This window comes from Oreochromis niloticus, linkage group LG18 (assembly GCF_001858045.2).
Source record: "Oreochromis niloticus isolate F11D_XX linkage group LG18, O_niloticus_UMD_NMBU, whole genome shotgun sequence".
Taxonomy (NCBI): domain Eukaryota; kingdom Metazoa; phylum Chordata; class Actinopteri; order Cichliformes; family Cichlidae; genus Oreochromis; species Oreochromis niloticus.
Window position 1 is genome coordinate 11,333,352 of NC_031982.2, and position 12,911 is coordinate 11,346,262.

The following is a 12,911-nucleotide window of genomic DNA, read 5'->3' on the forward strand; positions in this document are numbered from 1 at the left end:
ACAAATGGAATCACTTCATTTTTCAGCTGCAGTTGTCTGTAGATGTTTGACAGAGGCTGACAACACAGCCTCTCTATAAATAAAGTAGCAAGAATGGATCACATGTGAATGAGCTGCACTTAACCTTGCCAACATGCACACACACACATACACTCAGGTTTTCCTTTCGAACTGGATTCCTTCACATACGTGAAATATTTTAACAGATGTTCCGTTTGGAACAAGGGCGCTTTTTAAGGTATCGCACACATAAAAGTTACTACTGTGCTTTGTGCGCCTAAAATGCACAAATGAATTAAAAAACACTCGCAAAACTCGATAGTACAACAATATTTAGATTTCAAACATGCTAGAGGAAGAACATCAACCTTGTCTCTGTTTCTTGCCTTCTTTAGTCAGCCGGCACAGCGAAGCAAAGAGCCAAGCACTTTGTTCACACTGAAAAGCTCGTGCTTTACATTCTGAAGTCATCACCTTCATATAGTAACAGCACATCACCACTTTTGTCCAGATGTTCAATCACGGCAAAATAAATGAAAAAAACAAGTCAGAATGCCAAAAAATTAATCTGAACACTGCTGTGATGATTTTAAACAAATACATTGGGATGCTCCACGGGGGGGGGGGGGGTTAGTTGCAATAAACATGAGCAGATTAAACTCAAAGTAATGACAGCTTCTTTGAAAAACTGCAAACCTAGCAGTGTTTTTACAGCACAGCAATACACAAGAGTAAGCAAGCAAAGCAGCACAGCAAACTAAAAAAAAAAAAATCTACATTTGCTAATTGCTGAAATTGAAAGGAGACATATTGTATTTTTACATGATTTGTCATATTTACAGTGTTACAAGAATGGATCACATTACAAATTTAACATGGCTGATTTTTTTTTTAAATTGCCATGTATGAGACAAAAGCTCAGGCTTTTGAATCTTTGGGATTTCTTGTACCTTTAGGCTTAGTTTACCAAGAGTTCTTCTGCTCTTAGTTCTTTATGAACTAAAAGTACAAGTCAGAGAGAGAGAAAGGAGGTGTATGGTCATCTCAGTTGAACAGCTCCGGCTGTGAGCACAGTATTCCCACCCACTTGGTGTTCAAACACTCAACCAGAAGGGAGGATGGCCTTTGGATAATGTTCTTCTGAAGGAGAGGAGCTAAAACTGCTTCTTTCAGACAGAGGGCTGAACCAAGTCCCAGTGTAAGCTATATATGGATTATTTTGAACTGATTTATGCAAAGCTACTCCAGCAGAGTCCAAGAATTAAAATATGGAGATGGGTATGATAATAGGGGAATAATAAGTCCACTTTAAATATAGTGGGAGTTTTCTCAGTTCAAAGCAATACAGTACGGAGTTTTTTAAATCCCAGATTCTTCCTGTGGCACCAACATGAGATTGATTTGTGATTTTTGAAACTTTACAAACTTTACAAGACAAGATTTTCAGTTTTCTCTAATGACACGATTAGGTAAAATTTAGTTATGGATTAAATGTGTGAAAGAATTAATTATGGTTAATTAACAAATGTTAGCATGCTATCAATCTAAAGAGATGAAGATGGGACACTTTTTACTTAAAAATATGTAAAACTTAAAAATTATGCAGGTTTTACTTGCAGTTTAGACTCAACCCACTGTAAGGTTTATGCCCTAAATTAACCATATTGGTAATTACCAAAATTGTTTTTATGTTTCGGTAACGGTTAATCTACAGGATGCACAAGCTCTTTAACTGAAATATTTTAATGTTGTTGTTATTGTTGTTACCCTAGATTTTCAAATTTTCTGGTTAAAAAAAATAAAAATTTAAAAAATATAGTTGTTAAGATGCCAAATTACAGTCATCTACTTGGATTCCTGAACAGAAATTTTTATTTGATTTGATTAATTTCTTCTTAAAGAATTCAGTGTAACAGCTCAAATTTGTAAAAATATTAATACATTAAAGTTTGTTATTTTCCTAATGAATAACAATATTTTTTAGAGTTAAACAATTTCTTGAAAGTTTCTAAATTTCTATTTGTGTTTTCTTGTTTTTATGGCCTGTGGTCATATGCACACATTATATACATCTCCCTCACACCACCTGCTGGGTGATGTTTGTGGTCCTCAAGCTTGGGTCCTCAGGTCTGGGAGTTTGAGGGTCCTATGCAGTATCTTAGCTGTTTCTAGGTCGGTACTCTTCTGAACAGAGACATCTGATGTGCCTGGAATCTGTATCCATGTGTGGGGCATCCAGGTGGTTCTCAGGTTGCTCTGCCTGGTCTTGGAGTCCTGGTGGTGCTTTGACCCATTGGTGTTATTTCCAAAGCTATTATGAAGTGTGCTCATGTACTGACTATACATTTTGCCTGCTGCAGTATTTGAGAGGAGCTTCCATGTTGTGGAGAGGCAGGTGATTACCTGGACAGCAACAGTGTTGTACCCTTGTAGGGCTCCTTCATGCATATAACCTCTTACATTAGCGTGGCTGGCATAGTAGCATCTGACATGGACCTTGTTAATAAGGCATGTGTACATGTATTTTATAATATCTATGTTTAGACAGCTTAGGAAAAAAATAGATTTCCAAGTTCTCTAATTGCTTTCGGTGTAATGTGTACAATGAAGAAAGCTTATATATGAAAGTATACGTCATGCAATTCAAACATGAAATGAAATTATGCAGACGAATCTGCAGCAATCTTCACCTCTTGGCTTTGTGCCCAAATCCAACTCTGTCAAATGAATTCTTAAACACACTTGAGCAGTCAAGGGGCTCAATGTCACAGTGACCTGTCATCAGGAAATCAAACACAGAGGAGTGGCGGTCTCACAAGATCTGATGTACTTGTGCTTCGGTCAATTAGCACGAAATATAAACCACATGGAGGCTTGCCATGTTGCAGAAACTGGATATTAGCTTTAAATTAAGTACCTGTTAGATTTCCTCTATATATATGTTGCAGGGAACAAAATGAATTTTAAAGTGCCAGTGCAAAAATGCACACACTTCAAAGAAGAATTAACCTAAATCTACTGTACTGCTGTCAACCATCTAAAATGTTTTGTTTTTAACTGAAAGCTCTTTGGATTTGCTGACTCAAGGTTTTATCCCCCCTAAACAAGACTTTCTCTGGGCCTCTGCTGCCAGAAATGCTCAGAGTGTGTTAGCACATCTGCATTTTTTTTAATTTTTTTTTTTTACAGGGGCAGTGAGAAAACTTTCGAACAGTATGCTGTAACTGCAGAGATTTTCTGCAAGTCACTCAATTATGAATAATGATGTAAATAATGTCAGCTGGCCTAAGCCCTTTGCAGTGTTGTGTGTGCGCCCTTGCAAACTTTCGTAATTAACCTGAGAACTACAGTCAGCCTTTCCTTTCATAAAGTCAGGTCTCTCTGTGCCATGCTGGGACTGTCCTCCCTAATCTACAGACAGGAAACTCCATTCGTGACACCCTTAATCTTAATGTTTCAGAGCTGGAGTGTGTGCTTACCTCAAAGGTTATCAGATTGACAGTAATCCATCACAGATGTTTCACTGAATTAGGATAGAGACACCTCTAGAAAAGCTCCTCAGTAAGCTTCCAATCCCAGTAACACACTTTAGGCATTCTCAACTCCAACAATAGCTGTTTTGCTCAAGCTAAGAAGCAGTTCAAAATAGTTCCCATGTAAATGTTAAAAAACATTTCCAAGAAGTAACTCGTTCATCCTCTGATGCACACTCTGGGTATTAAACCATCATGGGACACACAGAAACACCGAAACACTACCACTCCACCTCCACTGCCAACTCAGTACATCTAAACATTTTCTTTTATGTTTCAAATCTTCTCAGTACACTCAGCCTTCCACAATGCGCGGTGTACTTCTGCACACAACACCGAGACTGTCTTTAACATTACACTTTTAACTCTTTTAGGTGCACTAAAAAAATAGACCTACCAAATGATTGTGAGGTTTTCAAGTTTTCAAGTCCTAATCATCAGGTCATTATTTTATTTTTGTCCCTTTTTTGCAGCTGTACAGAAACCTTTCAGTTTTGCTTATTAAACCACTTGTTTTCCCACACGTGAGAACCACAGCGCAGGAGCCTCAGCAGTGAGCCTGTTCTCCTGTGAGGCATTAATGGGAGGAGTCGGTGGAGCTGACAGAGTCCCTCAAATCAGACTTTTCCCTTTCTAAGAGTAGACTGAAACAAGCAGGAGGATCTCCTAGACAGGATAACAACTCCATGTGTAAACTGGTAGAAGCAATGCCACCGCTGCTTTGTCTTTTGGAAAATCATTTCTAAATGCATATGATCGCATCAAGACTGCAGAAAGAGACAGTAACTGATGTGGCTGATGAAAAACAGAGAACTAACTTAATTTTATGTTACTGCATGTCAGTCTTTTACCTGTCCCAGTGCTTATCACATATTATGCAAATTTACCTTGTGGGCTTGCATGCGCCGATAGGCTGCAATCGATACTAGGCCTGCAGAGCGAGCACGCTGTCACATCAAGTGAAACAATGAAGGATCTAACTGTCCCTGGTGAATATAGTACTACATGCCACATCGAATCAAAGAGGCTCCCTTACATTGCTCAAATTGCAGCATCAGACTATAAATGTAAACCTACTGTAAGAAACTCAAAGGAACGGCAACATTTCGGTTTTGTATATGTTTGGTTGACCTCACAGCCTGGAAACTGTAAAGTTACAAAGCCTGCTTGAATATTTCATGTAAACATGTGGTTGGTGTGAGAAAGTTCAAGTTGCTCTGGTATGCATTTCTCCAGTTAAACATTCGGACAACCTGTTCTTGGCTGACGCTGTTTGTATCTTGAGCCTGATAATCTGGTGCTGTGCGCTGAGGGAAAGTCAGCTAAACTTTCTTGCCTTTTACGTAGCCTACAGGCCCTCACTGGAGTATGCGAGGTGAGAAACAGCAGCCTCGCATTGCCCCGAAATAGAGCGTTTTGTTTCAGATAACAAAGTTAGAACAGGAGTGGAAGAGAATTAGATAACAGCTAAAGAGAAAAAGGAGTGAGAAACCAGGGAGGCAGGCAAGGCATGCATGCAAGTGTGTAACTGAGTTCGGGCTGGATTAGGCCTGCTTGTTATGGATAAGGAAAGGCAAAGGGACAAGGAATCAGTAGTGGGGAGAGATGAGGAGAAACTGCAAAGCATGCCACGTTAGATGGGTACAGTAGGAGATCTGCAAAGGATCAGTCAGCAGTAAGAGAGAGAGGGAGGGAGGTGTCTTTGGTAGTGAGGGAGAAGCCAAAAGAGCTTAGTTAAGGAGCTTAGTTGAGGTAGGTTAGCTCTGAGGATGGGCTGTAACAAGAAAGATGGGAAAGGGGGCCAGTGTTAAATCCATCTACTGTAACATTAGCATTTCTCCCATCTCCACCCTCTCTCAGTCCCTCTGGTTGTGTGTCTTTCATTCCCCCCATCTAGGCATTTTCCAGGTAGACTCCGTGTTCGTCCAATCTCACACCGTACTGCCCTTTGATTTACTTCGCAGCGTGGTCAATGTGACAGTGTTACGGCGCATTTAACAGATACAAGTCACATACAGCACTTTGGGAAACAAGCGCCTCTTTTTTTTGCCACTTTTGTTTCACTTGAAATGATGGGATTGATAAGTAAACATGAAAACTCGCATGCTGTTTCAATGTTTACTAAAAGAAAGGAGGAAGGGGAATGACATTCGGCTCACGTGGGCAAACAAAAACCGGAGACGCCGCATTCGGCAGAGACCAAACGCTTGTTTTTAAAAGATGTCTCCGTTAACACGTGTAGCAATGGAAAGCAATGCTCTCATTTACCCTCTAACTGCGTTACGCCACTCGCGTATCTCGCATTCAGAATCATGCTGTGCTAAAAGTAACACGCAGCCCAGACAAAAGTGCCCTCAGCTAAATACACGAAATGACTTGACATTCGTTCTCTTCTTGCACACTCGGGCCTTATTTTGATAACAGAGGACAAAGTGTCTTCATCTCTGCAGAACAATCTTTTGGGTAGAAGCAACAAAAGTCTGTGGAAAACTATAACACTGTTCAATTAGTTTTGTGAGGGGAGACACATAATGAGATGGTAATGTGTGAACACAAAGAACAGAAAGGCCTTTGGTCCTCGAAAATCTTTGGAGTTGCTGCTAAAAAGACATCTTTTTGCAGTATGGATCTATAACAATTGCATAAGGAGAGAGAGAGAGAAAAAATGAGATAAGACAAATTGCCCTCTGGCAGACTGGTGAAGGTGACTTGAAGGAGTTGCTCCATTTTTATACAAACTTCCTCCTCCTCCTCCTCCTCCAGCTCCTACCGGCCTAATGCACAACAGTTAGCAAAGAGACGCTTGCTTCAAAGTGCTGCTCACACCGTAGGTCTCTGCTGTCCTCCTACAGCCACTAAAATCTCTTAGGAATTGTGCCACTTTCACGCCAACTAGAGGGCCCTTCCTAATTCTCCGTTTGACCTACTGGGTTTGGAAAGGATCATCGGTCAGTTTTGTTTCAGAGGAGCTGCCCCTTCTCCCCGCTACCACCACCCCGCTCCCCACCACCCTCCAACCCCACTCAGGGCAGCAGTGGCGCCAGCTCGGTGAAAAAAATGATAAGTTGGGTTTTCCACGGCTAGAGAACGAGGACTCACATGGTATCCCTATGGAGCAGCATAGTGGGGAAATAGAAAGTACAACAAAACATTATACAAACACACGCACACGCATGCACACACACACACGCACACACACACACACACACACAACCTTCATGTGCATGCTAAAGTGCACCCATCCATAGTAACAGACGTAGACATACAGACACAAATCTACCCATCTGGACACATTATTCTGAGGCTAAAGGATTAATAGCATGCCCTGCTCATGTGTTTGTGCATTTTGAAACCAAACCACACTCTAGAGATTCTGTGCCTTTCACCTCCTCATTCATTTAAGTCCAAATATCCAAACTAAACCCATTTAGTTTTTTTTTTTTTTCCTCTACCAGCCTTTGACTTGAATGAAATGACTCCTTCCTTTTATGAGGTGCTAAAGACTGAATGATGGCAAAAATGTGACATATAGCCAATTATAATAGTGAGACTTTGTGTAACTTAACTTTATGGAGACGTCATCATATGCAAACTTTATGTTGTGTTTTTTCAACCAATGCATGAAGCGCTTTGAGTGCTCAGGTAGAGTAGAAAAGCGCTATATAGGAACCAGTCCATTTATCATTGGGTTAAGGTGATCTCATGCCTGTGACACCTCACTGGCCTCCCTCTGTGCTCCAGAGGAGCTGGTGTGAAAGTTTTTGAGTTTTAAATCCACCAGCCAAGAGGATCCCAAGGTAAGGGCGTGTAAAGGGGGGTGGTTAGTGACAGGTTAACATGTGGGTAGTTAGGGGCAGGGGTACAGGAGGGAGAGGGGAGGTACTTAATAAAAGCAGGCAAGGTGAGCTGCAGCAATAAAAGAAAAACCTTCCTCTGACGGGATGTTTAGCCTTTGCGGTGTAGCACGTGTAGACTAAAATATTGGGTTTGACAAGAACTGCTGCTATAGATTTTCCCACTCTCCACCCATGCAACTCGAGTCCCCCTTCCACACCATCTACGCAAAAATGAATTTAAAAACATCAAAGCTGGCATTAATGTCTCATTTCCCTATGCAAATGCACAAACGAGAAAGAAAAAGAGAGCCTCTCATTTCTCCCTGCCTCTTTCATTTTCAGCGAGAATCATTGGTGCCCCCTTGAGACGAAGCCCGTTGCGCAGTTTTGGTGAGAAAAACGGGTTAGGGGATCCTGGGGGCTGCTCTGCATTATCAAAACAAACCATTCAGCAAACAAACAATTAAACACTCATGAATTATGGACAAGCCATCTAAAATAGCAATAAAAACAAGGAGTGGGAAGTCGTGGAGCAAGTGCTGAGCTAATGAAACGTGTGCAAGGGTGTTTTTAAATAGCCGGGCAGTGGTGTAGTATGTGGGCGTACTAGCGTATGCCTTCCTGCACACGTGTACAGCATTGATATGTAACCTATTCTGATGATTCCACATATTTCCGGGAAAGGACAGGAAGCACGGAAACGCGTGGGAACAAAAGCGATAAGTGAAGGAAGAGAAGACGTCTAATAATCCACAAAGTGCAATTGTGCATCAGCCATTTTGGTTTGTGCCCAGCAACAACATCCATTATTCACAGCCCTGTATTTACCTCTCACAGACACGCACAGTCCATGCAGCAATGATCCAGGAGGATATACTGAACACCAGCAGAACAGTTCCTGGACAGATGGTCATGAGGGTCTTCATGACAAAGCGTGTGTTGAAGTTAATCTTGTTGAGGGCGCCAATGCTGCGGGACGAAGCGTCCGTGAACAGCTTGCTGTGGAGTAACATGACTCTGCCAATCAGGTAGAGTCTCAGGAACATGGGGATGGAGAGGATGATGTCCACATCCGCGTCGGCCACCGACGGCGTGTAGGTAAAAGCCAGCCGCGCTGTCCATGTGAAGACATACTGGCCCGGGATGGGGTGAATGGCACACACCAGTAGTTCCAGCACGATGAAGAAGATTCGCTCATACGTCATGGCTATCCTCCAATCATCCGCACCATTGTCGACCATAAACAGCTGAAGGAAACGACAGACTGAGGTCAGTTTGGCTAAACTTAGAATTTCCTTCCACACTCAACTTCTTTTCCTTCTACACATCTTTAATACATTTTCAACCACATGGACCCTTGAATGAGGCTTCATAGTATTGGTGTGTTTATAAATGATCCATAAGACATGGATGCTGCTCATGTTGGCCAATACCCCATCTACAAATATCAGCCACGGCATTAAAAACACCTGCCAAAACTTGTGTAGATCAGAAATGTCAGTTAACTGGGATGGTGGGAGATGGTGATGGTGAGTTCCTCTGGGCTTGTCCTGAGCAGGTTTTGTGGTGTCCTGGCCTTGCCTGTGCTCGATTCGCAAGAAGGTTTTTTCATGGTGCATCCGAGTGACACGAGTGTCAGGATCCAACATTTCTCAACCAGAAGATCATCAATGTTATTCGCTTTTTTGTGGCTGATCTTTGCAAATCAAGCGAGCAGGCAAGAGTAGCATCGGTGTCTTATGTATCTCTAAGACTCAAATAAGCTTAGGGCAAATACATAATACATATACAGAGCATGAGATGTCCTGCAGTAGTTCTATTTATCCCAGGAAAAATGTACAGAAACTCAAATACAATAAAATAGAAAAATAATAGTGTGTTTGGACAACAACTTAAGAGTGATTTTTTTTTCCCCACTGGAAAACCTAAATTGCGCAATACATTTGTAAGCATAATGTTTACGAAAATTGTGAGAAGGTTCAATAAACACAACATTTTCGGAAAAAAAAACATTGAAATCTGTCAATTGTTTTGTGATTTGGGGTTTAAAGGGTTAATGGATTTATTTTAAGATGTGTTTTTCTCTACAGTGGCAATAAAACATTCAGCCTAACACGGCTGCAGAGGTTCTTGTGAATATGCTGCACATGTAGGTTACTCTTCTTTGCTTCTGGCCAGGTCTTTACTGTTTTGGGTCATTTTCTTTCTTTAGAAAGACAAAGTAGTCCATCTCCCATTGTTACCTGTTGCCCTTTTTTCCCCACCATTCTCTTAGCAATATAAAATACTAATTGTCACACTCAGGATTGCATTAATGATGTATCAGAGTGTACAGTGACATAGTATTCCTACACTGCCTTTGTACAGACAAAGGGGTTTGTAGGAATTGTCAATATTTAGTTCAGTATTAATTTAATCAGTATCTTAATTTAACAAAAAAAAAACTACTATGATGTCAGTTTTGGTTGTGTAAACTATTTAGTAACAATTTATAATCACAATCATTAATAGAGTGTAAATTGATCATTTTGTTTATGGAATTTTATTGATTTGAATCAAACAAACGATTGCAAACACTTAATACTGACTATCTATAAAAATGTGGATTTATATTATCATTTATCAAATGTTTACAATACTTATTTAACTGGCTGTGGTTTAAATCTTAAGTTGGAGACTGCTGTGGTCAGGGCTGTGTTTAGTTTTGTTTCCACGTGTCTACATTTTCTGTGAATGATTTTGGAGTGAGACCTCTCATGATTTCTACATGCGTATCACAGGACCAGCACTACGAGACATCCTGTATGAATCTGAGACATCAGAGGCTCTGACAGCACAGCAATATTTCACACCCTGAGACTGAGAACAGGCTCAGTGAAAGGTAATAATAAAAAATAAATGAAAAACTTTATCACAAAATCACAATGATTCTTTGCAGTCACTAACAAATATAAGATATTTCATATACAGTATGAAATAAGTATTGTCCCTTATCAGTTATGATATACCACATGTACAGTACTCATTACTTTACATTTTGCTACAAACATCTTTGGATGCTTCTGCCTTTTGTTCTGCTCCCTGTGGAGATGATCCCACACTGCTTCAATAATGTTAAGGCCCGGGCTCAGGGGAGGCCAATCCATGACTGATAGTGTTAAACTGTGTGCTTTTCTGAAAAATTACCTGAAAAGGGTCAGGTACAAAGACCGGTCTGAAAATTGATCAAAAACCAGCCAATGTCCAAAGAAAAATGCTGGAAAAACTAGATGGAGAACTATTGCTCAAGACCACTAAAAATTACAATAAAGTCCAGCTCCTTAGAAGCAAAATTACACGGGTTGGGGGGTGGGTGGTAGAGCGGTTACAATCAAGCACTTTTTGCAGTTCAACATTTTTTTAAGCTTCAAAAGTTTATCTTTGGGTGCTTTAAGGTTACACTGAACTGACTGCTTCAATTTCAGTTAAAAAGAAAAAAGAATAAGTGATTTGTATTTATCATATTTTTGCCAGTAGAAATTGAATTCACAACAGACTTTTTAAAATCAGGTTTTATAATATTTAACTTCTGCCACACTGATCCCAAAAGTTAAATGAATAAACAAAGGTTACTTTTTCTGCAGTGCACTCACCTGGATTTCCCGGGCATGGTACATTATTATAAGACCAAGCAATATAACAGTGGAAAGGCTGATAAGGCATTTCAGTGCAAATGAGTATGAAGATTCCTAGGGTGAGAAAAAAAGGACATGAGAGACAATATTAGAAATAGCCACCAAAATTAAAACCGTTCTCTTAATATGTGCAAACATCATACAGTATCATATATAGGAGTACAACTTAACATTACAGTCAAAGAGTGTTCACCATTACATAACTCATGTTTTCGAGGTTTAAAATAATAAGATACATGTCATTTTAACCTCTATGGTATAGCTATATGTATACAGATGACACTACACAACTGCATCTATACATAGCACCCTCAAACACACACTAACATATATACACACACACATGCTACTTATTAGCTGAAGCCCAACAAGAGCCCACATAATGGGGTTTCACGAACAGCGCAGTCAGGATGTTGCTAAACAATACAGCTGCAGGTGGAGGTGTAGCCTGATATTATCTATGGACACCATTTCCCACCATCTAAACTACCAATTAATCAAAGCCCAGCACTAACAGGGGGACTTTCCACTTAATGGTAGGTGCAGAAAAGGCAAGGATGGTATTAGCAGGGGGGCCAGCACAATGAGCACTGCTGGTGATAAATAGGCTGGCTGGATGCTCACGCAGGAAAGCTCTTTGCATGTGTGTATGCGTTTGTACATGGGGGCCGTAGATCTAGAAAATGAGAACCTGTGCTACTCAAATCCCCCCCCCCCAACCCTCTATGTTGGTAAAATGCCAACTGATAAATCAATTTAACAACCATGGTGCAAAAATGCTGCTCTGCAGCAGGCTAATGATCATAGTGTTGTTATTACAATAACAACACTGACGACAAACGATTAAAAAAACCAAGTGGAAATATCATTCATAATTGCCAGTGAGATGACAGTCCTTGCTTCTCAATATATGTTGTCCTTTGGTGGTCCATATTACAGAATTATTTTTAGCCATCAACTAGATTGCTTTGCCCCTCAGGTTGGCGACATGTTCTCAAGACATTCTAATGTCTGAAATTGTTTTGAAAGTCCCTGATGAAATAATACAGAGTAAACCAATTAATCCACGTGCCAGAGGTTCAAGGATTTTTAAGTCCCAGTGCTCACTGCCTCTTTACATGTTCCCTCCTTCAGGGCTCAGAAAACCTTTGCTGAGCCGCGAGCGTCTGCTCCGTGACGGGACGTGAGATGGAAAAATGGACCAGCCACAGCACATGCTACCTGTCTGATGTGGGAAGGCTGCGGTGCTGCTCAGAGACATTAGGTCATTTCCATTTCAGCTGAGGTCAGTATGATGAATGGACTGAACAAAACTCAGTAACAGTCACAGACAAATCTATTGACTTTCTTAAAACCCCATAAATCATCCTATAGATTACCCCACCAACTTACTATATTTTAGAGACACAAACCCTTCCTCACACACATATGAAAGAAAGAACACAATTAAAATGCACACACAGACACAAACAGGCAAAAACAAAATCCCTTTTGAAAGGAAAAAATGTATGTTTTGGAAAGAATTTCAGTATGTCATTCACAAAATATTAAAAAACTTCTAATTGACCATAATAATTACCGTGACAGTTAGCACACTCCAATCCTGCATACATAAAGTAAAAATACCCATTAAGATAAGCGCATCATATGAATAATTAATGATTCATTATGCATTTTCAGCTTTAAAATTTTCACAAAGGCATGCTGCACTCCTCTCGTTTTGCTGACAGTGAAAAAAAGTCTTGTTTGGAAAGAAGTTTATTTACTATAAGCTCATTTATGACTGACTGTAAAAGATCAACAAAGAAAAAGCAGTAGCCCCTTAAACCAGAATGACTTCTAAGGCCAGTAGGGGGCAAGTCCACTGT

The 12,911-nt window shown here is 40.4% G+C and overlaps 1 protein-coding gene across 3 annotated transcripts in view; it reads right to left on the reverse strand.

The window, feature by feature from the left end:
- The window catches only part of kcnn1a (potassium intermediate/small conductance calcium-activated channel, subfamily N, member 1a), a 61,344-nt gene that overhangs the window by 14,927 nt on the left and 33,506 nt on the right, over nucleotides 1-12,911 (reverse strand). For all 3 annotated transcript variants that reach the window (XM_003438008.5, XM_005476079.4, XM_025900157.1), the window contains exons 3-4: nucleotides 11,002-11,097; nucleotides 8,198-8,616 (exon numbers count right to left, since the gene is read on the reverse strand). In XM_003438008.5, coding sequence (XP_003438056.2) covers nucleotides 8,198-8,616; nucleotides 11,002-11,097 — 515 coding nt within the window. The remainder of the gene's footprint in view (nucleotides 1-8,197; nucleotides 8,617-11,001; nucleotides 11,098-12,911) is intronic.